The sequence below is a fragment of the Notolepis coatsorum genome (assembly GCF_963971535.1).
Source record: "Notolepis coatsorum genome assembly, chromosome: 5".
Classification (NCBI taxonomy): domain Eukaryota; kingdom Metazoa; phylum Chordata; class Actinopteri; order Aulopiformes; family Paralepididae; genus Notolepis; species Notolepis coatsorum.
This window is the reverse complement of record NC_140169.1, coordinates 24,873,464-24,899,376: the sequence shown is the minus strand read 5'-3', so window position 1 is coordinate 24,899,376 and position 25,913 is coordinate 24,873,464. Positions and strand designations below refer to the sequence as shown.

Sequence of the window (25,913 nt, the reverse complement as noted above, 5' to 3'; positions counted from 1 at the left end):
TCCTTCTGTATCACAAACAGTACTGTATTTGCAAATCTGGTATGTCATAAATGTATAGATGTAGCAGTACTGACTATCTGTATGTCATGTATGTCATATATGTCTATATGAATTGAAAATGGGGGACCCTGATGGAAACAAGACAAACGTCTTTCTCAGGTCTGCATCCCCTTAACAATTGTATGTATTGAGCCGTACTGTATTGTACCCATTCTGCAATCTGTTAAATAAAGTTTTCATTCATTCATTCACAAGGCTAAATAAATCCATTGTAGCTGTCGCCATCTAGTGGACGTTGATATATTGCTCCTGCTCTCAATCAGCAACTTAAAACCTGAGCATCAAACCAGGAAAGGCAAGTTCACAAAAAAAGGGACAGTTTAAAAAATATAGATATCCATGAGTCTGTTTGCCACCAGTCACTGTGTAGGTTGTGTCCAGCCAGCCAGACACCCTGCTTCACCTGAGCATCACGCTACAGTAACGTTATTGCCGATTCACCCGCTACACCCAAGGGAACTGTTTGGTGCGCGTACCTTTGACATTGCATTTCACTAAAATGCACAACTAGTGCCACACTACATACAAACACATCATAATGGTATAGCAGTATGTAGAACCCTGCTTAGAAAATAGGATACTCTTCTAGGGCCTAGTGGACTACACTGAAAAGGGATACTGCACCTCCATAAAACGCTCTATTATCTCTACATAACTATAAAGTCTATCACGACGATAAAGGGTCAAAGAACAAGGCTTATCCTTAAGATTTAATTATTATTATACCTGCATGATCCATAATAATATGTGCCACTCCCAAGAACAACATTCCACCATGTAATAATTGGTCCGGTCTGTTCCCTCGACCTAGAACAATCCTGAGATATGAAACTTGTAAATGTCCACTGGAGGGGAGAGGGGGAGGCTTCATGTTCATAAACACTGATATTCCAAATCCAGCCGTGACATCCGATTCACTACGACGACGACCTTGGCTTTTTACCACGGAAGAAGAATGAACTCTTCTCTTCTTCTTCTGGTGTCAGCCTGGTCAGCATCTTCTCTCCTCGACCAGCTCGTCCACTCATGCGGTCTTCTGGCAGCCTTTTGTGTTTTTTTTGCAAGCCGAACAGGCATGCTAGGGGACAGCTCAGAAAGGAGTAAAGGACCCTGATGATGACACGCGTATAGTGGTTTAGGAGAGAGAGAAAGAGGGGGGGGGGGGGGGGGGGGATTATATGGGCTGTTCATGCTGGTGATCAGACTGTTTTCATGCCCCCCCCCCCCCTTATTCCCCACACGCTGAGAGTGGGGGGGTGTGGGTTCCAGGGCTCGGTACTGTAAACTCATATGAAAGCGGGTCAGTCGTACTGTAGTAATCAGAGAGACAGCGCTGGTTGGTGATGGTGGTGGTTAAGAAGCATATAGGGTGGTTGCACTCCACCTGTCCCCAGATCTGAGTCAGTCACCTGAGAGATCGCTTCACGATGCCAGGTGGCCTGGTCGTCTGCGACCATGAGGCTGGTGGCCTCACAACGTTCTCATCTTCGTCATCATCATCACTGTCAATCTCTCACCATCAAAACAACAAACGCTCAATGCGATGCGTCTTTTGTCTTCTTTTTTTTTTTTTTTTTTTCTTTGTTTATCTTGGAGAATGTAGAGTTCCTGATTTTTCCCTCAAAACTCAGACAAAAATAAATTATGAATGTTTCTATCTACTATCTACTGTACAGTACCATTCAAAAGGGAATCCCTGCACTAGGTTGCCTGGACGCTGAGGAGCGGGTTATGATGAGTAGGATAAACAGGGGAGGAGCGACTGCATGGGAAGAGGGGGGGGGGGGGGGGGGGGTGTTGCTATGTAGAGCTTCGTTTACAGTATGGTCCTTTTTATTGCTGTATTTCCTGCAGGGCTGGGTGGGATGTGATATGGCCTCCAGGCTGAGAGGGGTGAGAGGAGAGAGAGGAGCTCCTCCGGGTGTCTCTTCACCACGTGGACGGAGCTCCGGGTTTGTTGTTCCTCACGGTGGCATCGGAGCATTCTGCTTCAGACGAGTCACAGTCAGAATCACCGAACTGTAGAGGGTTCTGAGGGAGAGAGAGAGAGAGAGAGAGAGAGAGAGAGAGAGGATCGTTAAGTGTTTCCCCCATGGTTACAAACGTCCACAAAGACGGTAGTTTCTCTTTAGCGATTGCTTGACTTCATTATTCATTTTGATTACTGTGACTCTGCTAAAAAAATATGAGCCACTTCTCGACTGACCATATCCACACGGCGGCCATGGCTCAGGTGGAAAGGAATCCCAACCTGAGCATGGCATAAGAGCAAAAACGGTTGCCTTCTGAATATGGTCAATTAACTCCTGAACGTTACGTCCCCATTTAGAAGTAGTATCTGTTACGTATGAATAACAACTAGAGATGTCCGATATTATCGGCCTACCGATATTATCGGCCGATATCGGCATTAAAATGTGATATCGGAAAATATCGGTATCGGTTTAAAAAAAAAAAAGTATTATTATTTTTTTTATTTTTTTTTACATTTCTATAACCTTTATTTACCCAGGCAAGCAACTAAGAACAAATTCTGATTTTATTTATTGTCAAAAGTATGCATAATGTTGTGTTAATTCCACAACAAGAGATATGTAATGTTAATTACCTGAAATTATTCCATTTTTTGAGGGGGGGGAAACCCTGCATATATCGGTATCGGTTGATATCGGTATCGGAAATTAAGAGTTGGACAATATCGGTATATCGGTATCGGTAAAAAAGCCAATATCGAGCATCCCTAATAACAACACAGTAAAACTATAATGACTGGAGCCCAAACCTCATATACATATGAAGATATTAAATTCTTCATATGCAAATAAAAAAGAAAAATAAAACATTTACCCCATTTTCCACACTTCCCACAACAAAGCATCAACATACAATAAAACGACACACAACACCCAGGGGTTCTGACCTCGTAGCTGTGCTCGTCGGAGCACAGTTTGCCCAGCGAGATCTGGGTCTTGACCCTGCGGACGGCGCACTCCTTGTCGGACAGGCCGTCGGACTGGGTGGAGATGTCGATGGGGATGTCGGGGGTGTGCGACAGCAGCTCATCCAGGTGCTCCTCCTGGCTGGTGCTCAGCCTCTCCAGCGGGCCGCTATGGGAGTGGTCACTGGTGTTCCCCTCCTCCCCGTCAGACACTGATAGGTTCTCCGAGCTGAAGGTGGAGTAAGACTGGAAGCTGCTCATACAGCGGTGAGGCCTAGAGGGAGGGAGGGAGGGATGATGGGAGGGAGGGAGGGAGGGAGGGAGGGGGATATTATAAAAAGAGGGAGAGAGAGAGGGACAGAAGGAGGGCAAACAAAATGAAAAGGAAAGAGACAGATGCACAAGAAAAGAAAGAGGGAGAGAGAGAGACAGGGAATTAATGTCCTGACCTTTGAGGTGGCTGCTGTAATTATTATGTAGTATTTCGTTAGCCTCATAATGATAATTTCCTAAGACTAAGTAATCTTTCAAGATTTTTGGAAAAGAAGAAAAAATGTATTTTCCAGCAAATGTGTACAAGTTTTTAATTTAGATTTTGAAAATAAGTTCCACAAGGTGTATCAACACGTTTTCAAAAATACAAAAACACAACAACCATTGCGTAACAAAATAAGGTGACTTTTAAACAAAATATGTCGTGACGCATTTTTTCCTCGTACATACATACATACATACATACATACATAATACATACATACATGTCATACACTAAGGCAGTTGTTATACTTGCCTAAGTCATGCGATCGCCATCTGTGTATGTAACGTTAAAATGCACAAGTCACACAAGTGAGTTAGGCAGATGGAGATTTTTTAACATAACAAGTGTTCTGATTGGCTGAGGACATGGGCACTAAGCCAGGGCGATGCAGCAGTGTGAGGAGATTACAGTTAGGCAGAAATCTCAATTTGGCCAAAAAATTACTTAAGACAATTATCGTATGAAGCTAACGATTTGATACCTGGTTGGCTACAGACTAGTGACTCAATCCTCTGAGACTAGTGTCTCAAACCTGTGTTCAAGGAGTCCACCGGCCAAATAATATCATCTGCTGCATTGATGTATTATAATCTGCTAATATCTGCAAACAAAAAACTCATCCACACTTTATAAAAATCCACTTTTACAGTCCCATTGTAGTCGGTACATTTTCCTGCAGATTAGTTCTTCTGGTGTTCTACTATTATTTGGTGAAGTTGCCGTGGAGTAAATGATCATTTTCACGGTAACACACTTGATTACAATTCAGCAGAAGAAGAAAATGGCCCTTTAACTACAAATTGAGCTATAAAAGTGGATCTTTATACAGTTGGGGTGAGTTTTCTTAGTAACAGTAACAGTAACACTACAAGTAGGAGCACTTGGTGTGTGATTACATGTCGCCAGCTCCAGCGAACATGAGTGAACTTGCAAAGTACGCAAGGGAAATTGTATCGCATTATCTGCAGCCCTGGTATGTACTTGCAATCTGGGACACCGTTGCGGCTAATGAAACCCCATAGCGGAGGACAAGGTTAGATGGTTGTCTTACCTCTGTCTCCTGGGAAACTCCACCTCGCTGTCCACCTCCCCCTCCTCCTCTTCAGACGACTCATCGCCCCCCTGGGAGAGAGAGGCAATTACTACTGTTCATCCATCACCAATTACTACTGTTCATCCATCACCAATTACTACTGTTCATCCATCACCAATTACTACTGTTCATCCATCACCAATTACTACTGTTCATCCATCACCAATTACTACTGTTCATCTATCACCAACCTACACACGCACGCAGCTCCGTGCTCACCTTCCTGAGTGGTCTGAGTGTGCGAGGCAGTCCAGAGGGCAGGGCCTTGGTACGCGAGGACGCCTCCTGCCCCCGGGGCTCTGCCTTCTCCTCTCGGCCGGAGGCGGGGTCAGGCACTCTGCTGGGGGGCACTGCCAGCGGGGAGGGGGTACCCTCTCGGGTGCTGAGCAGGGAGTAGTGGGGCAGCTCCGGGTGGCTGGGGGCAGGCGGGGTCTCCTGACAGTGCAGGCAGCCGGGGAAGGGGTGGGCCTGGCAACAGGGGCACAGGGAACCGGCCTTCGTGCCCGGGGCGGGATTCGAACCGGCGGTCGCGGTCCGCTGGCGGGAGTCTGCGTCCACAGCGGTGCTGATGAGGTCGGGGTTGGTGCCGGAGGCGTGCAGACGCTGCAGGTGGTCCGTCTGCGGGCTGCGGAGGGCGGCGGCCGGTCCGAAGTACCGCAGGTTGTTGGCACAGTTGACAACGGCCTCCTCGCGCCGCTTCAAAGGGAGGAGGGGGCCCTCCGGTGGCGGGTGGTGGTGGTGGTGGTGGTACTGCTGCTCCTGAAGCGGCGTGGTCTCCTCCGCCGCCCCGCCGCCGGGCTTCAGGACCCCGGGGAACTCACTGTGGCTGCCCTTGCTGTTGGCGCGGCGGTGGCGCGGCTTGCTGCGGTAGCGCTGCTTCCCAGGAGGCGTGGAGACTTTGGGGCTGCCGGACAGCGGGGAGGGGGAGGAGAGGGGATCCATGCTGGGCATGCAGTCAGACCGCAGCAGGTCCGGCCTGGAGGGAATACCAATGCATAGCAATATTATTATTGTGGAATTTCCTTTCAAGACCTTTTGTTCACACCCCCCCTGTATCCCCCTTGTCCTCTCCCCTCACCTGGTCATCCCTCCCCCTTGTCCTCTCCTCTCACCTGGTCATCCCTCCCCCTTGTCCTCTCCCCTCACCTGGTCATCCCTCCCCCTTGTCCTCTCCTCTCACCTGGTCATCCCTCCCCCTTGTCCTCTCCCCTCACCTGGTCATCCCTCCCCCTTGTCCTCTCCTCTCACCTGGTCATCCCTCCCCCTTGTCCTCTCCCCTCACCTGGTCATCCCTCCCCCTTGTCCTCTCCTCTCACCTGGTCATCCCTCCCCCTTGTCCTCTCCCCTCACCTGGTCATCCCTCCCCCTTGTCCTCTCCTCTCACCTGGTCATCCCTCCCCCTTGTCCTCTCCCCTCACCTGGTCATCCCTCCCCCTTGTCCTCTCCCCTCACCTGGTCATCCCTCCCCCTTGTCCTCTCCCCTCACCTGGTCATCCCTCCCCCTTGTCCTCTCCCCTCACCTGGTCATCCCTCCCCCTTGTCCTCTCCTCTCACCTGGTCATCCCTCCCCCTTGTCCTCTCCCCTCACCTGGTCATCCCTCCCCTTTTTCCAACAAAGGCTTAACAAGCAAACTCACATGTACTGTATTCAAGGTCTCCGGAAGTCTAGTCCTCGACTGAACTCCTAACCTAAATTGTATTTGATCAGCCACGTTTTAACAATACGTTTGTAATCAACCATGAAGATTTTACCATGCGTATGATTAACCTCTCCGGTTACACCACATTATACAGGAAGTATTGTCTATTTTATTTCATCCTATTTTTCGTAATGCCTACGAAAGCACTATGGCTGCCGCTACTGTACATGGCCACTGCATGACCTGACCAGGGTATAATGAGAGGGTTGAGGACAGAGGTCAGTCGGTCTTTCTTCGCTAGGCCTTTGTGGATTACCGTGCAGGATTACAGTATGTACTGTATGTGACTTCTATGTAAATCCTATCTTGATTAATCTGTAAATGATGATGTATGCAGAGTAGCAACAACAGGGAATTATGTCCAGGAAGAGCTTAACTATCTCTCCTCCCATGTGAATCTGCCGGAAGTCGACGGGGCTCAAACCTTTTAGCGGCGGGAAGCCCCGGCTTGTGGGACATGCTGCCTTTCTTCTTGATGAGCTTCTCCACGGCGTTGGCCCTGACGATGGGTCTGACCAGGTGACGCTTGTAGTTCCCTGGGTACTTCTTCTCCACCACCTGCTCCCTCCTGCAGCCAGAGGTGACGGTGGCGGGATTAGTTAGGCATTGGGACAGAGAAGGATATCATTCGGGGGGCCTGTTTAATAAAGCTTAGTCGGGGAACACTACCACTCAATTTAAGCCACTGGTCGCTTTACCATTGAGAAACCAGGCTCTGACCCATCTCAGGCCCCACCCTCTTTTCCTGATTGGAGGATCGAGGCTTGAGGTACAGTAGGTCAATTGGGGCAAGGGTTTTATCATTCAAAAGCCATGGCACATGTCACATTAGATTGGGTTCAAATGTATTTTTTAATCATACAGCACAAGTACAGTACAATAAAAATAAGTTTGGCATCCAATCAAAGTGCAAATGTAACAGTAAAGTGCAACAGTAATATACAATGTACAGGTGATTAAACTGGGTATAAAATATAAATTAGTACCACTGAGTGTAGTGCTGATCAGACGTATGTACAGACACTATGGTAGTAAGTCATACTGGCCAGCAGCGTAACTACTGTAGTAAGAGTATGTAAGGGATATGTACATATATATATATATATATATCCACCGTCTATATTAGTCAAAGACTTGCGAAGATAAATCCTGGCATGGATCCCACATGCGACCGGTGCCACCAAGCCCCTGGCTCACTTATTCATATGTTTTGGCATTGTCCAGCACTGGCCCCTTTCTGGACGTCCATTTTAAAATCGTATTCAGACATATTTTTTATGAATGTTGACCCATGCCCTCTTATTGCATTATTTGGTCTGACACCGGAGAACGGTGCAATATTTATTGGGCAATCCAATGCCATGGCCTTTGCCTCACTCATTGCCAAACGCCTCATCCTTTTCAACTGGAAGGCAGCCACTCCCCCTTCACACTTACACTGGATGAGGGATGTCATGTCTCTTATACATATAGAGAAAATCAGATTTACAACACAAGGCCACACAGATACCTTCCACAAAACATGGCAGCCCTTCCTATCTCATTTCAAAACCCATATGACTCCTTCCAAACTTGGGACCCCATGACCCCCCTCCTTCCCCTATCTACCTTCCTGACACTGCTAGCCCACGTATGGCTGGGGAGATGGCATTGTGGTGGTCTGCTAAGGGTGTTAAATTTACTTTCCATTTAATTTGTTTTACCATCTGGAAATTACGCTACTAAAATGGAGAGTATTACTATTATATATTATTATTACGGTCTTTCCCATTTATATATTTTTTTCTTTTGTTTTCTTTTAATTTTACTTCATTTATTTTTGTGTAGCTTTGTCTGTCACATCTGTATTTATGTTTAATTATTTACATTTATTTTTTATTTTTTTTATTTTACATGTATGTTTGTCGTCGCCCTCACTGGGTGGGATGGGGTGGGATTTGGGGATAGGAATGGGGAAGGAAATGGAAGTTGTATAATTTGGATAACTGAAATGTATAAATATGTACAAATTCTTCCAATAAAAATAGATAAACCTAAAAAAAGATATCGTATTTACACATACATGTAAAATGATTATGTGCAGGTAAGTACAGACATGTGTGGATATATACAGTGAGAATAAATATATATATATGGTATATATACAGCATTATTGTACATGTATGATACGCAATCATTTTCCAAGACAGGAAGCTCCCAACTGAAGGAATGGATGTACATCCTGCGTCATATCAAAAGTTATAGTAGGTTCCCTGGATCTTGTGTTATCTAGGCTGCGCAATTATTGTGCGTAACTGACCTATGAAATGTACATGCCGTTTGTTATTATGGTTTCATGGTCGACTAAACAGTATTTGTGGGGGGGGAAACAAGACTGTAATCTGTGATGTCATCGAGATGTACAGCCTGAAGCTGCTTCGTTGGTATGAATGGGACACTGACTTTCATCTAGTCCTAGAGGGGAAAAATAGAGTTCTCCCTGCCTGTCTGTCATGAGATAAATCTACTGTGGCTCACAGTTGCCCATAAAGTAGATTGAGCTTCTCGTACAGTAAATACAGGTCAATAAGTGAGAGATTTAAACATACACAAAGACCAGGAAGTGGGTGACAATGTCTAGGATAAAAAACACAACAGTAAAGAATCTCAGTGTAAAGTGTATGACGAAATGCAGAGATTAGTCAAAGTAGCTTCTGTTGAAGCCTGGAATAATTATGTCTGAGAATTGGCTCTGATTCTGACTAACAGAAAATGGCCCATTGTTCAGCTAGAAACAAAGTGCCCCGAAATAGCATACGTTATTATTCAATGCTTTGTTATGAACTAACAATTGGCCATTGATTCAAATATGACTATGTTATACAATAACAGAACACAAACACAAAAACACAAAAATTGCATCCTCATCCTCCTAGACCTCAGCGCTGCTTTTGACACCATCAGTCACCCCATCCTCATCACTCGTCTCCAGTCCTCTGTTGGCATCTCCGGAAACCCCCTCACCTTGCTCCAATCATACCTCTCATACAGGCACCAATTCATCTCCATCAACAATTGCAAATCCCCCACTGCCCCCATCACTCATGGTGTCCCCCAAGGCTCAGTACTTGCTCCCCTGCTCTTCATCCTCTACATCCTTCCACTTGGTCTGATTCTCCGCCAACATGGCCTCCGTTTTCATTGTTATGCAGACGACGCTCAGCTCTACCTCTCCACCAAGACTATCACTCCAGCCACTCTCTCCACTCTCACCACCTGCCTCACAGACATCAAAACATGGATGCAAAATAACTTTCTCAAACTAAACTGCAATAAATCAGAAATCGTCATTATCGGTCCAAAATCTCTCACCAGCCACACCCAGGATTTCTCCCTAAATATTGATGGTTCCATTGTCACCCCCTCCACTCACGTCCGTAACCTTGGCATCATCCTGGACTCCACCCTTTCTTTCCTCCCCCATGTGAACCACATAACCAAAACGGCCTTCTACCACCTCCGGAACATTGCTCGTCTCCGCCCCTCCCTATCACTCTCCGCTGCTGAAACACTGGTTCATGCATTCATATCATCAAGACTGGATTACTGTAACAGCATCCTCTACGGCTCACCAAACACTATCCTCAATAAACTCCAGTATGTCCAAAACTCTGCTGCCCGCATGCTCACCTCCACCCGTCGCTCTGATCACATCATCTCTGCTCTGTCCTCCACGACCTCCACTGGCTTCCAATCAAATACAGGATACAATTTAAAATACTACTCATCACATTTAAAGCCCTCAACAACCTTGCCCCTCCCTACCTGTCCGACCTCCTCCACCGTCACATGCCCACCCGTCGCCTTAGGTCTGCAGATGCCAACCTCCTAACACCTCCCACGACCAAGCTCCGGACCTGGGGCGACAGGGCCTTTGCTGCTGCCCCCTCTCTCTGGAATGCCCTCCCCAGCCATATCTGTGATGCAAACACCCTGACATCTTTTAAATCAGCCCTCAAAACCCACCTTTTCAATCTTGCTTTTGACCTCTAATTCTGTCGGTTTTATTTTATTTTGTCATGTATTATTTTTGTTCTGTTTTTTTGTTTTGCCATAGTTTTTGTCTCTTCTACCCATGTAAAGCGTCTTTGAGCACCTGGAAAAGCGCTATATAAAATAGATGTATTATTATTATTACAGTATGTTAGTTAAGTGATACCAAACAATCTTAATCCCAGGAACTGCCGATCCTTGGAATTGACACACAGGGTTTTCAGAAGACTGTTAGACTGACAACTCATTGACCATTATTCACACGGTGGCCATAAATGGTAAATAGTATGGTGCATTCATATAGTGCTTTTATCCAAAGCGCTTTACAATTTGTTCCTCACATTTCACCCATTCACTCACACATTCACACACCGACGGCAGAGGTAACCATGCAAGGTGCCAACCTGCTCATCGGGAGCAATTAGTTTGACATGCTGCCCGGGAGGAGCGGGAATCCAACCGGGAACCTCCGGATTACCAGACGACTGCTCTACCTCCAGAGCCACTGTCGCCCCTGCCCATGTCATGCTCGGGTTGGGATGGTAGAAAGGAATCCCAACCTGAGCATGACATAAGAGCAAAATGACTGCCGTGTAAATATGGTCAATGAGCCAGATAGGAAACAGACGTTTTTAGAGGAGACCATTAGTTTGGTGTCAATGGACAAACAACGATTGACATTATAATCCCCCCCCCCACCATTTGAGAGACATAACACCTCTTTATGTCTTTATGTGGTCAACACGCAGAAAATCAATTCGCTTCGCTTCCATCTCTGACATGTTACTTGAAGCTCACGGTATCAGATTTTAGAATCGATAGCAGCTTTCAGCCTGGTATCCGCCTGGTATCAGCCTGTCATTGGACACCAGCATCATAGATACATACTTCATGAGTTCCTTCTCGCGGACCTCCAGCTGCAGCATGATGGCGCTGAGCTCCATGTAGAGGTTGTTGGCTCGCTCCAGCTTCCTCTCGTAGTGCTCCCTGATGTCCAGCGCATGTCTGAGACAGAGAGACAAGGTCACTTCCTGTTCAAATCAATACCACTTTACACACACTTAACACATAGCCCCCCCCCCCCAAGAAAACAACTTCAACCATACAAGTATCAACATTTTTATATACAGAATGATTTAAAGAGTTGTACAAATATCTTTCAGTTCAAGAAAATGTATAAAGAAAGAACATTTAGACGTTATGAAGTTTAGGGGTAATACAGTAGCTTTCCCTATGACTATTTTAATTATTGTTATATATTTGTATTATTATACCATTTATGTTTCATGTTATTCTAAGTATTGATAGTTAAATATGTGTAATTGACAGACCATCTATTTATATTGTTTATTCATTGTTTTGAGTAAGGGGGCAGGCTAAATACGATTTTCTTCTCCCTGCTCCTTTTCGCTCATGGAATGTACAATTGAGTGTGTGTCTCTCTCTCTGTCCCCTCTCTCTCTCTCTCTCTCTTTCTCTGTCCTCTGTCCCCTCTCCCTCTCTCTCTCTCTCTCTCACCTCAGTTCATCTCTCCTGCGCCGTATCAGCTCTTCATCCAGCCTGTGGATGCAGGTTCCTTCACTCTTAATCTTCTCAAAGTGCTTCTTCACCTCCTCTCTCCACTCAGCCTGCAGAATGGACACAAACAGTTAGAATTAAACAAGTTAAACAATAAGGGATAGACTTTACATTATCTCAACCCCGCCCTCTTTTCTTGATCAAGAACAGCTGTGAATGGAGAATCAAGGAAAGAGGGTGGGGTAAACAAAAAAAGACACATTGACAAAATACAGCAAAAAACTATTAAAAACTCATATTTATCTGTTGTCTAGTGCTAGTCCTTGTAGCAAGACCTTACTCCTAGAACCCACCTCACCCCTGCCCACTTTGACAACCTAGGATGGAATTTGGTCAGAATTTGGTCAGAATTTATTGAAAGGATAGCCCCTTGAGATGCAGCATCTCATTTTAGAGGGGGTCCTATGCACAAACGTAAAACATTACATACAGTACAAGTACACAATACACAATACACACATGTACAGATACAGTTACTGCAGCTTGCTCACCCTCTCCCACCCACACCCCCATTCACCAACTCATTTTAAACAAAGAATCAAGTATACAATACACAATACAATGACCTATCTCAAAGTCAGAAATAGACATATGTACAAGCAGTGTTAAAAGCATGCACAGGTAGTTTCAAGATGTGGATACAGTGAAGTCTTGAAGCGGCCAAGAGAGGTAACAGATCTGAGAGAAAGAGGAAGGTTGTTCCAGTCAGATGGAGCTTTGTAATGGAATGACCTTCGTCCAGCTTCAGAAAATATTCTTCTGGGAACAGTAAAATAGGGATGTTGTGAATGTCTAAGCGGGTATGGTGATGTATATGGTTCCAGAGACTGTTTCAAGTAAGAAGGACAGTTAAAGTGAACACATTTAAAAAGGAATAGGTACCAGTGAAGTTGCCTTCTTGCCTTAGGCTGCAGCCAATCAAGCGAACTATACAGAGAGCAGTGGTGTGTTCTGTATGGACACCTCAGCACAAATCTACATAGGGAGTTATATAATACATTGAGAGGTTTGAGATTAGTGTCTGTGGTGTTCAGATATACAATATCAGCATAATCTACAATGGGAAGTAGTACTTGGGAGATTATTCCTTTCCTCACTTCAAACGAGAAACAATTGATTGAGGGATAAAGTGAGCACAAGCTGCCATATGTTTTTTTAATGGTAAGTTCAATGTGAAGTTTGAATAAGAGTTCTGGATCGATCGTGATACCGAGGTATTTAAATGAATCCACTTTTTCAAGGTAGGAGCCGTCTTCAAAATTGATCTGTAGGTCAATGGAACTTGCACCACTACGTGAGTGGCCAAGCAGCATGCTACAAGACTTCCTCTTATTCAGTAATAGTTTGTTGTTTTTAAGCCATTTTTGGACCAGATTGAAGTCTGACTGTAGAAAATGTTGAATTTGATTAATGTTTTTATCAGAGACATAAATAACGGTATCATCAGCATAGAGCTGGACTTGACAGTGGGAACAAATATCTGGCAGATCATTAATAAATATAGAGAAGAGAAGTGGCCCCAATATGGAACCCTGAGGAACACCTTTCTCAACAGTTAGAAACTCTGACTGAGAGCCTTGAAGTACAACACACTGGCGCCTGTTGTGAAGATAGGCACTAAACCATAGTAGGGCATTTCGGTGTAAACCAATAGAATACAGTTTGTCAAGGAGGAGGTAGTGATCAACCATATCGAACGCTTTGGAAAGATCAATGAATATTGCACCAGTAAGATGGCCTTTGTCAAAGGACAAAAGCACATCACTGGTGAATTTTAATGTAGCTGTGGTTGTAGAGTAATGAGGTCTGAATCCTGATTGGAAGGGGGATCAAATGTTGCCAAGTGAGAGATTTGGGGTGCTTTTTCAATGTATGTGATGTATAGATTGGGGGGAGGTGACCACAGCTAAAACGGTGATTGAAATGTGCATGGAAGACGGTGATATTGACGGTGGTGGAACCAGTGGTTTCACAGGCACAGGCCGCGTCAGCGAGGGTTTTGTTATGAATTCCTTGGAAGAACATCTGAGATTAGAGTGTACTGTCTCCCAGGGCAGGAGGGAGAGAGGTTCATCTTAATGAAACGTGAGTTTATTAGTGTTAAAGGTTATGCAGTTGTCATGACAACACGTCGCATGACAACCAGAAGGCGGGGCCGTCGTTGCGACGACGAACATCTATGAGTCGAACGGTGTTTCCGGGTGTAAGGCAGACTAGAATCCGACCAAGAGCGAGTAGGACTGAGATCACACAGACACTCTCTCCTCTCATTGAGAGAGAGGGGGGGGGGGGGGAATGCCACATCACCAGTAGCTTCGGCTACCACGAGGATGGTCTTAGGCTAACGAACAGGCCTGAACACTATTGGACTGAATCACAAAAGGACGATAGACGAACTCACCGAAAGATCATTAGAATAGACTCTTCAAGGACGATACAATTTGATAACATCTGATAACATCTGATTATGAGGTTCTGTTTATAGCAATAAAACAACGCTTTTCCTCATAAGGTATCTCACGGTGTCGGAGTGTCGAATTCTTACGGAAGTGGAGAATTATTATGGTTTATGGATTGCACTAACGGGGGAGATAAGGATCTTATCTACCAGTATCTGAGACGTCAGGACCATTAAAAGTACACAACGCAGAGGAATTGGATGGAGGGCCAAACAGACGAAGACGTGATACTGGCAAGTTTGATCAGAATCTTACAGTTGATGCCGTTTGGACCCGGATTATTGCTTGCTTTGAAGTTGCTTGAAAGGAAGAGACTGTGTGCAGTGCCGAGGCGTGAATGGGTAGCCATGGACGTGAGCCCAGCGAGCGAGCCGAGCAAGGCCGGAGAGATAAACACCGCCATGGACCCAGCGAGCGAGCCGAGCAAGGCCGGAGAGATAAACCCAGCCATGGACCAGAACAACTGACGGTGAAAAGATAAAGTGAGTCTCAACAACTTCACAAGCCAATAAGAAAACGAACAATAGTGTATCCGTAAACGTAATTAGTTTGACACAGAGAATGCCAGCTGTAATAGTGTGTTTGAATAACAGCAGAGCGGCACCGGTTTTTGTTTTGAAAATCGAGTCTTATCTACAGAGCACAGAAGCCACTGTATAGGAGATGGGAAGGGAGGCAAAGGGGAGATGTTCATTCAGTTAAAGGGGCAACATCGTATTTAGTTTGATTACTGTTCAAAACGCAGAAAGCGGGAAGCGGGACTGTGACGTGAAGGGAGCAGTGAACAAACGTTACGGGTGTGGTCGGTAGCGAGAGAATGTTTGAGACATTAAAGGGATGGTGAAAAAAAAAAAAGAAGAAAAAATTGAGCAGACAAAAATGGCCGCAGCCACGAGGGGTTTAGAATCAGGAAGTGACACGTCACCTACAATCCTCTAGACTGAGTTTTGGCCGCCATCTAGGGGGGCAGTGGGATAATACAGGCAAATGGAGGAGGAGTAGGTCGCCACCTAGTGGCGGAGGGGGGGGGGTAGTGCTGGGGAGTTTCCATTACCGATAGGGGAATATTTAGAGTTTAATTCAATTAAGGAGTTTAATTGCGGAGGGGGGGGGGGTAGTGCTGGGGAGTTTCCATTACCCATAGGGGAATATTTAGAGTTTGACTCTGAAAGAAAACGAACCATTATGAGCACTTAAGTTAGGGGAACCAGCTGTAACATAGGAGTCTGTGCATTGGGAACTACAGATAGAGGATATTATATATGTGATCCCTGACAATGGTAGCATATTAATCACACGGAATACGCTGTTCACAGGGACTACAGACCATGGCTGTAGCTAGCTTTATTGCCATAACAACGAACCCGGAAGCGGGCTGAGCTGTCACCTTAAGAAGTGCTCGCCCTCCCCCTAGAGGGCAGGAGTAGGAATGGTGAGGTAGTAACACACCAACAGCCACATACATCACACTCCTCCCCACTTAATTGTATCGCTGTCCCCACTTCCAAACCCAGTACCTAATATAGTGATAAAGTGCCCCGGAATGACCCCTCCTAATATAACACCAAAAAACAATAGTGCAATAACCCCCATAGTCCAACTGAGTCTGTCAGAACGTCCCGCTCAATATGTGAGGCGATCAGGAGGCCTAGTTACCCTCACCGGGTACCTCCTACTAGTCTCTGTGAATGTTCTGGTTGGCTCTAAGTCAGTTGCCTCAGTGTGCGTGACTGAGGGACCGGTTAGGGAGGACTCTTGTCCGCCCGCTGGGGAAACGGTCACTGGATCTGGCATAAGGACTGTCGCAGTTTGCGCCAATGGGGCTGGTGGTATTGGCTCCCCTGAAGTGAGTAGCATCGGGTCACAGGCCTATAGGTCTATAATCACGGACCAGCACCGGGTCTCCCGATGCAAAGTCCTTGTCCCTGGCGAACTGGGCTCTGCGACCCTGCTGGACTGTCTGAGCTTGATCCACTACCGCTGCCACACTGGGTTTCAAGGCGGGAGCGAAGTCGGCGGCGAAGGAAAAGCACCGCAGGAGACTCATTAGTCGTAGCATGGGGAGCATTTCTGTAGCTGAGCAGAAACAAATCCAGTCTGTGCTGCACTGTCGTTGCTCCTCGGGACGATTTCAATGAGCGTTTTAGTGTCTGTACAAAGCGCTCCGCTTGACCGTTCGTGGCCGGGTGAAAAGGAGCAGAGCGCATGTGCTTCACTCCATTTCCCTTGAGAAAGGACGCAAACTCATATGAAGTAAACTGCGGCCCATTGTCGCTAACCAGAACTTCTGGCAATCCATGGCGACTAAACAACCCCTGCAGTACTTGAATAGTCTTAGCGGTTGTGGTGGAGCCCATCAGCTTCACTTCTGGCCATTTGGAGTGGGCATCCACCACCACCATAAACATATGACCCTCAAAGGGCCCCGCAAAGTCCACATGTATCCTCTGCCACGGAGTGCCTGGCCACGGCCAGGAGTGAAGTGGGGAGAGACTGGGAGATTTCTGGTTGCGCTGACACGACTGACACACTCTGGCCTGTTGTTCTATTTGAGCGTCAATCCCCGGCCACCAGATGTAACTACGAGCCACCGCTTTCATTTTAACTACTCCCGGGTGGCCTGCATGCAGCTCCTGTAGCAATTGGGGTCTCAATTTTGGAGGCACAATCACCCGATTTCCCCACAACAAACACCCCTGTACCACTGAGAGTTCATCTCTTCTTGTGTAATAGGGAGTCAGTGCACTGTCCTGCCCTTGCGCCACAGGAAAGTGTCCTGACAAACACATGTCCATCACCTGAGCGAGCACTGGATCATACCTCGTTTCTTTACGAATGTCAGTGCTGCATACTGGCAGCGATTCAAGGTGATGTATCAGTACGGTATCCACTGAACCTGGTTTGTCCTTATGCTCAACCGGCAGTGGCAGGCGTGAGAGGCCGTCTGCATTGCCATGTTCTGCCGCCCCCCTGTACTGAATCGTGTAGTTGTGAGCAGCTAATATTAGGGCCCATCGCTGCAGTCTTGCAGCCGCCATCGATGGGATAGCTTTACTGGGGCTCAATATTGTAGTCAGGGGCCTGTGGTCTGTGAGTAGGGTAAAATGGCGGCCGTACAGATAGGCGTGGAACTTGCGCACACCAAATATGATCCCCAGGGCCTCCCTCTCAATCTGAGCATAATTTTGCTCCGCTTTATTCAATGTCCTGGAGGCAAACGCTATGGGCCTCTCTTGACCTCCCGGCATCACATGCGAAATCACCGCGCCCACGCCATAGGGCGAGGCGTCACACGCCAGTATGATTGGCAGTTGGGGATTGTAATGTGTCAACACCCTCTCCGAGAGCAGTTGATCCTTAGCTGAGCAGAATGCCTTCCCACACTCCTGTGACCATTTCCATGGTGTCCCAGGGCTCTACAGTGCGACCAAATTGCTCGCATATGCCCCTAAAAATATTTGTATGCGAACGGTAAAAATCAATTACGCGCACGCTGTGCGAATACAGATTATAGCCTCTCGTCTTTTTTTCCCTCCGCTGCGAGATCGTTAAAAAACTACAAGTCCCACATTGCACTCAAGCCAACGGTCCAATCACAGTAGAGTGAAGTGACTGGTTTCATGGGAAATAAAGCAAATGACCAATCGGAAGCTCTCATTTTTCTTGTTTACTTCCTGAAACTCCGCGATCAGGGCTCTCGTTTTCCGAGACACTAACTTATTATAGTCTCTCTCTCTTACCAATAGCAATAGATTTTAGAACACCTAGATTTATCGATAGCAATAGTAATATAACGTTAATGCAACAAAACGAATGCCTTGCTTTGTTAATCATAACGTTGATGCAGTAGCGTATGTCGGTGTGTTGGCTGTAACGGACATGACAATAACATAACGTGTACACATTAAAATTGCGATAATCTATTCTAACATTTTCAAAATCGATGCAGTTGAATTTCCCCCTTAGGATCGATGCATTGTTACACCCCTACACCAAAGTCACTGGCCCACTGTGTATCTGTGTGTATAATAACTTGGCTAGCGTTATCAACAGCAGAGGTGGGCAATGGGTCCAGCTGCAGCGCCGGAGTGCAAGCGATGTGATGTAATTGGCAGACTCGACTGTCAATCAATGGTCTACCTGACACGCAAACTCAAACAATGTTTCTGTACTGGAGGTGTGATTGATTGATTGATTGAAAACTTTATTAACAGATTGCAGAATGGGTACAATACAGTACAGCTCAATACACACAATTGTTAAGGGGATGCAGACCAGAGAAAGACTTTCGTCTTGTTTACATCAGGGTCCCCCATTTCAATTAATCAGGAAAGTGTACAGTAGGAAAGTGTACAGTATTTCAATAGGCAACCCTTAAAGGATTATTTTTCTAGAAGAGCAACACAGCCAAAACATAAGCATTGTATGCATAAAAGGGGCTAAAGTTAAGTGACTGAACCTTTTGTAGTAGTAGTTTGATTTGATAGTTTATTTGATAGGGACAGCACATGTTAATGAACATCAAGTACAAAATACAAAATGTAAACATGCAGGGTTGTAGCAAGAGCTAATTTACACACATGCACGCACAGTACAAATATACATATATTTTTGAAAAAAAAATAAACTATGTTACTTGAAATATTTTCACTGTGCTCCTAAATATTTTTGGGTGCTCCTAAATTTCTTTGTGTGCTCCTAAAAATTTTCATTTAGGAGCACCTGTGCCCCTAGTGAAAAAGGTTAGCGTAGAGCCCTGTGTCCCCTTATGTAGTAACGCGTGAAGGGGGCTGAGTGTCGTTGCCATGTTCTGAACAAACCGACCATAATAATTAATTAATCCCAGGAAGGAGCGCAGCTGGCCCACATTTGTCGGGCTGGGGCCTCAACAATCGCCCTGAGCTTTTCTGGGGATTTATGAAGGCCCGTGGCGTCAATATAATGTCCCAGGTATTCCAGTGAGTCCTTGAAAAACTCACATTTCCCTCGCTGCGCCCTGAGACCAAACTTCTCCAATCGACCCAGCACCGCTTCCAGATTCTTCAGGTGCTCTGCATCATTACATCCCGTTACCAATATGTCATCCAAAAAGCAGTGCACATTGGGAAGCCCCTGGAGGACTTGATCCATAATACGCTGAAAGATAGAGGGCGCTGACGTTATGCCAAAAGGCAGTCGGTTATAGCAGAACACCCCCTTGTGCGTTGTGATGGTGAGATATTTGCGTGAACTCTCCTGCACCGGCACCTGCAAGTATGCGTGAGCCAGATCCAGCTTGCTGAACCGCTGCCCCCCGCTAGGGAAGCAAACATGTCCTTTATCCGGGGTATTGGATAATGTTCAGCACAGAGGGCCGGGTTCACAGTCACTTTAAAATCCCCGCAGATGCGCACACTATCATTCTTCTTAATGATAGGCACAATGGGGGTCGCCCATTCACTGAACTGCACAGGCGAAATCACATTTAGCAGTTGCAGGCGCTCTAGCTCAGCGTCCACCTTTGGCCTAAGTGCATAGGGAACCACCCGGGCCTGACAGAACTTCGGCTGATGTTCTGGCTTGAGTGTCAGAGCTACTTCAAAGCCCTTCAATGTCCCCAGTTCATCCTTAAATACATTGGCAGGGCCTTTTAACACTGCTTCCATCGTGTTCCCCTGCATGCGTTGTCCAGATCTAACTGTTTTTATGGCTCTCCAGTCCAGTCTCACTCTTCTCAGCCACTCACGGCCGAACAAGGGGGGTGCATCGCCTTTCACCACATATAGTGGGAGCCGTGCTTGGTCTCTGTTCATTTGAACCTTCACCTTTACCACCCCCACTGGTGCGATCACTTCACCTGTATATGTTTTCAGCAGGATGTGGGTGTGGCGCAGGCGAATATGACTGAACTTTTCACTATACATTTTCTCTGATATAAGTGAAACAGCTGCCCCCGTGTCAAGCTCCATGTCAATCATTTGCCCCTCCACTTTTGGCCTGACCCAAATCACTGATGAGGCTGAACCGCCCTGCTGAGACACATCATCTGCTGCATCCACCCTGTGCAGGGTTAATTCCCCATCTGAATCAGACCCCGTATCACTCTGCTTCCCCCTGGTGTTCATCATATTTATCCGCCTTTTCGACCTTTCTCCCCCTCTGTCTCTTTGCTCCCATCTTGTGTTAATCCCCCCTCTGTCTCCTTGCTCCCATCTTGTGTCACTTGCTGCTTTATTTTCCTGCTTGCTCTCTCTGCATGTACATGCAATATGGCCTCTCTTACCGCAACGGTGACAGGTCTGGTCCTTGTAGAAGCAGTCACTCTCCACATGGTTGGTCCTCCCACACCGGGTGCATTTTCTCCCAGGTGTAGATGAGAGAGCCATTGCATTCACTTTTACGGAGCTGCTGAGTTGTTGGGCCTCCCTCGCCACTGTTTCCATAGCAACGGCTATCTCCACTGCATTGTGATAGGTGAGGGCATTCTCGGTTAATAGTCTCTTCTGTATGGACTCGCTGAGGAGACCACACACGAACCGGTCCCCTAACGCGTCTGACAGGTACGTGCCAAACTCGCAGTGCTCCGACAGCTTTTTCAAATCTGCAATATACTGGGCTATTGTCTCCCCCTCCGATTAATGTCTTTTATGGAAACGGAATCTTTCCGCAATCACAATGGGCTTGGGAGAAAAATGGCCTTGCAATACTCGCACAGTCTGAGCATAAGTTATATCCCCCGGTTTATCCGGAGCAATCAAGCTGCGCAGTAACTCGTATGTTGTTGCCCCTATTAGACTCAAAAACACCGGTAGCCTCTTCTCATTGGAAATGTCATTTGCAGCCACAAAATGTTCAAACCGTTCCACATAAGTCGGCCACTGCTCCGTCAATTCATCAAAAGCCACGATATGCCCGATGATACCAGCCATCCCTCTGTGTGATTGTCCCGCAGCAGATCCGCCGACGTTAGCCCCTTCGCTAACCGGTGTTCTGCGAAATTCTACTACTTCCTCGAAAACTGCTGCCGTAGCGCGACTCGATAGACGCGTCTGCGAAATTCTACTACCTCTCCATTGCTATACAGACCAGGGTATGACGCGTCTGCGAAATTCGACTACCTCTCCATTGCTATACAGACCAGGGTATGACGCGTCTGCGAAATTCTACTACCTCTCCATTGCTATACAGACCAGGGTATGACGCGTCTGCGAAATTCTACTACCTCTCCATTGCTATACAGACCAGGGTATGACGCGTCTGCGAAATTCTACTACCTCTCCATTGCTATACAGACCAGGGTATGACGCGTCTGCGAAATTCTACTACCTCTCCATTGCTATACAGACCAGGGTATGACGCGTCTGCGAAATTCGACTACCTCTCCATTGCTATACAGACCAGGGTATGACGCGTCTGCGAAATTCTACTACCTCTCCATTGCTATACAGACCAGGGTATGACGCGTCTGCGAAATTCGACTACCTCTCCATTGCTATACAGACCAGGGTATGACGCGTCTGCGAAATTCTACTACCTCTCCATTGCTATACAGACCAGGGTATGACGCGTCTGCGAAATTCTACTACCTCTCCATTGCTATACAGACCAGGGTATGACGCGTCTGCGAAATTCTACTACCTCTCCATTGCTATACAGACCAGGGTATGACGCGTCTGCGAAATTCTACTACCTCTCCATTGCTATACAGACCAGGGTATGACGCGTCTGCGAAATTCTACTACCTCTCCATTGCTATACAGACCAGGGTATGACGCGTCTGCGAAATTCTACTACTTCTCCATTGCTATACAGACCAGGGTCGGGATAAGTATTATTAACACACAAGTGATTTTTGATGCATAAAAAAGTGATATTATTAACACACAAGTGATTTTTGATGCATAAAAAAGTGATTTTAAAACAAGATAACGCTAAACTCAGGCCTATATCTTTTGACAGCTGGGTGTCGTCACGTTCACTCCAAACTCCAACAGGTGTACGACATTTTATCATCTACTTTATACATACTTTATACATTCTGCTGCAAAGCCAATTACATGCAAATATTTACATGCTTATACAGTAATAAGTTATGTATGTACAAATATGTTTAAGATATTGCTCACCATCATAAGACTCAACAAGACGTTCGGCAGCAGAATATTGTTGAGTTAAAACGCGTGAAAAACGATTGTGGGTCATGCGCATGCATGCGCAAGCGCAGAAGCACTGGCAGCAGAATTCTGGTGTGGAGTAGAATTTTGCAGAACACCGGCGTCAGCGTAGATTCCTCGTCCACCCGTTCCGTCATCAAACCAACGTTAGCTTGGATTCTTTTCAACCAGTGCCGTCACTGGATGAACCGTACTCGTCGCCATTTATTATATATGTGATCCCGGACAATGGTAGCATATTAATCACACGGAATACGCTGTTCACAGGGACTACAGACCATGGCTGTAGCTAGCTTTATTGCCATAACAACGAACCCGGAAGCGGGCTGAGCTGTCACCTCAAGAAGTGCTCGCCCTCCCCCTAGAGGGCAGGAGTAGGAATGGTGAGGTAGTAACACACCAACAGCCACATACATCACAGAGGAGAAGTGTTTATTGAATGCTTGGGATATGAGTAGAGGATCAGAAATAATGTCATTATTGATTTGTATCTGCTTTATAGTTTTTTTGTCTGTTTTGTTGAGGAAAGTGTTCAGTTTATTCCAAAACTGTTTTGGATTATGAAAATCATGTCTAAAACTATTTTTGTAGTAATTGGATTTTGCATTCCTTGTTTGAGTTTTTGATGAATTCCTCAGATATCTATAATGTTCCCAATCCACAGGGTCCTTAGTTGTTCGGTATTTCGCCCAGGCTTTGTCCCTTTCTTTAAATAGATGGATAAGATGTGCGCTGATCCACGGTAAATGTCTACCTTTCACTCTAATTGTTTTGATGGGGGCATGAACATCAATTACTTTAGTAACTTCAGAGTGGAAAAAATCCCATGCATCCTCAACAGAGGGAATTAGCTGAAATCTGTTCCAATTTATACCAATTAGGTCTTGAATAAAATTATCCACGTTAATGTTTTTACTTTGTCTTAGTGTTATGTATTTTGGTGGAGAGCTTGGGATTTTAATTGTCCAAACACAAAAAATTACAGAATGGTCACTAAAACAATCAGACATAACACCAGATTTAATGATCCGCCCAGGATTAGTGACGAGTATCCAGTCAGAGAGAGATGAGGACCGGTTGTCCACTCTAGTGGGTTCCTTAATTAGCTGGGTAAGATTTACACTCCTAAATACGTTTCTGTCATTGGTGCAGGAATGACCAGGCCAATTTTTATTAAAATCTCCCAATATGATAATTTCATTTTGTTTATCAAAAGAATTAATGGTTGATAGGATGCATTTAGTAGACTCAGCCGGAGCTGATGGTGGCCTGTAGATGTTGCCAATTGTTAAATGTTTGTTTTCGTGAAACTTAATATTAATAAAAAGGCTTTCAAAATGAACCGGCTCTATGTCAGGAGATAGACGTTCAGAAACTAGATTAGAATCTACGTATGTGGCCAGCCCACCTCCTTTAGAAATTGAACTCATATAACCATGTTTCAGAGATAGTGATGACATTAGGTTTGTAGAGAGTAACCCATGATCTAAGGTCATTCATTTTATATCTAATGCTCCTGATATTAATGTGAACAACCTTTAGTCCCCTGACTGTTTCTATTTCAATTGTACCTTTGAAAATGATAGATCAATGGAGTTGTGTAAGGAGGTGCAGGTAGATAGTGATAGCAGCAAGCAGAACATACAAACAAAAACACAGACAGACAACAAAGACACAGACAACACGAGAGAGCAGACAAAGAACATAAACAAACGCATATGACAAAAGGAGAAGGTGACGGAAAGACAAAAACAGACAACAAAAATAACAATAACCCAAGGCCACTCCATTCAAACCCATTAGCCCAAGGGTTTGGGTGAGTAGCCCAACGTTAGCCGCATTTCCCTAGCCAAAGATGAGGGAAAATATATATGAGAGAGAGAGGGAGAGAAAGAGAGAGAGAGAGAGAGAAAGAGAGAGAGAGAGAATCAAACATTGACCTGAAAGAGAGGGTGGAGAGACAAGAAGGAAAAATTAAATAAATGAATTGGAAAAAACAAACAAATGGAATGGATATGAGACTGAGAAGAAAAGCACAAGAAATAAATGAAAAGAAATGAAGCATTCAAGGTAAGACTTGCATCTGCAGCGTTCTGCATGCAGTGTCCTACGTGTATTCAGTCATGGTCCCGGGTAGTCATAGCAACGAGGACGCCTGGGTGATGATGACGTCATCTTCAAGCGTCATTGTTTACAGCAGCTCGGGAAGCACGCTGGATACTTGGAGCCAGTAGCTCCTCCTGAGCGTCATGAAAGATGTTTTCGTCGCCTCCACTCAGCCAGTATGTAATACGGGGATTCCTGTACATAGTTCCATCAATATAAAGTCTATCCATGAACATACGAGCATTCCGTTTGTTTTTCCTCGCATCCGCCATGACCGGGTAGAGCAGCCTGCGTCTACTCATGATCTCTGTCGGGAACTGGTCACTGATGGAATATTTGGATCCTTTCAGCTCTCTACCGTTGGACATAATAGCAGATTTCATCTTTGAATCGATGACTTTGGCCACGATGGGACGGCACCTCTGCTGGTCGACTTTAATAATAATAATAATGCAGGACCTGTTGCAGAGGTCTTTATTCGGCATGCAACGACACTCAATGTTTTAGTGGTACACACAGCGGTTAGTTTAGCACACACACCGGAACACACACGCATGCATTGTCTCTTTAGGATCGCAGATGCAATTTGTCTCTGCGATTAACCCATCCCGTCGTCCTTCCCCCCCAAGGGCAGCCGGGAGCAGACAGGCTTCAACGTGAGTTGCGCCAGGGGACCAATCCAAGTGCTCCTGTCCGTCTTCGTCAAGGACGCCACAGCGTTAGCGATCTGTTGTTGTGCATGTTTTTCCATTGGGTTTATCTTATCGGGGGGGAAACCCTTGCGAGCACGGGGAGAACATGCAAACTCCACACAGAAAGGCCTGGGAGATACCCCACCTGGGTACCTGGCATCATGGAAACCTGGACCCCAAGCGGGAATCGAACCCTGGACCTTCTTGCTGTGAGGCGACAGTGTTAACCACTACACCACCGTGTGACTTTGGCTTTCCCCAGGCGATGGACTCTGGAAAAGCGGATAGCTTCGGTTTCAACCGACTTCATTTTCAGGTTATCTGACAGGAATAACCTAAAAAGTTCCTCGGATTTCTGGTGAGTTTAATTTTTAGTTTCAGAAAGTCCGTGAATTATTATGTTGTCTCTCATGCTTCTACATTGTAGGTCAAGAATGTTATTAGCCATGTTGAAATTTTCTTTTTGGAGATTACCCGTCAGACGTTGTAGTTTGTTTATGTCGATCCTGAGTGAGGCATTGTCTGCCTTTAGCACCTCGATGAGTGAGTTGTTGTACTCCACAG

General features: G+C 45.8%; 1 protein-coding gene across 1 annotated transcript in view; it reads right to left on the bottom strand.

Moving 5' to 3' along the window:
- Window positions 1-1,610: 1,610 nt before the first annotated feature.
- The window catches only part of map3k13 (mitogen-activated protein kinase kinase kinase 13), a 132,528-nt gene continuing 108,225 nt past the window's right edge, over window positions 1,611-25,913 (bottom strand). The window contains exons 9-15 of the mRNA XM_084314962.1: window positions 11,880-11,989; window positions 11,250-11,366; window positions 6,754-6,897; window positions 4,849-5,605; window positions 4,588-4,658; window positions 2,981-3,272; window positions 1,611-2,091 (exon numbers count right to left, since the gene is read on the bottom strand). Of these exons, the coding sequence (XP_084171088.1) occupies window positions 1,990-2,091; window positions 2,981-3,272; window positions 4,588-4,658; window positions 4,849-5,605; window positions 6,754-6,897; window positions 11,250-11,366; window positions 11,880-11,989 (1,593 nt within the window). The 3' untranslated portion in view covers window positions 1,611-1,989. The remainder of the gene's footprint in view (window positions 2,092-2,980; window positions 3,273-4,587; window positions 4,659-4,848; window positions 5,606-6,753; window positions 6,898-11,249; window positions 11,367-11,879; window positions 11,990-25,913) is intronic.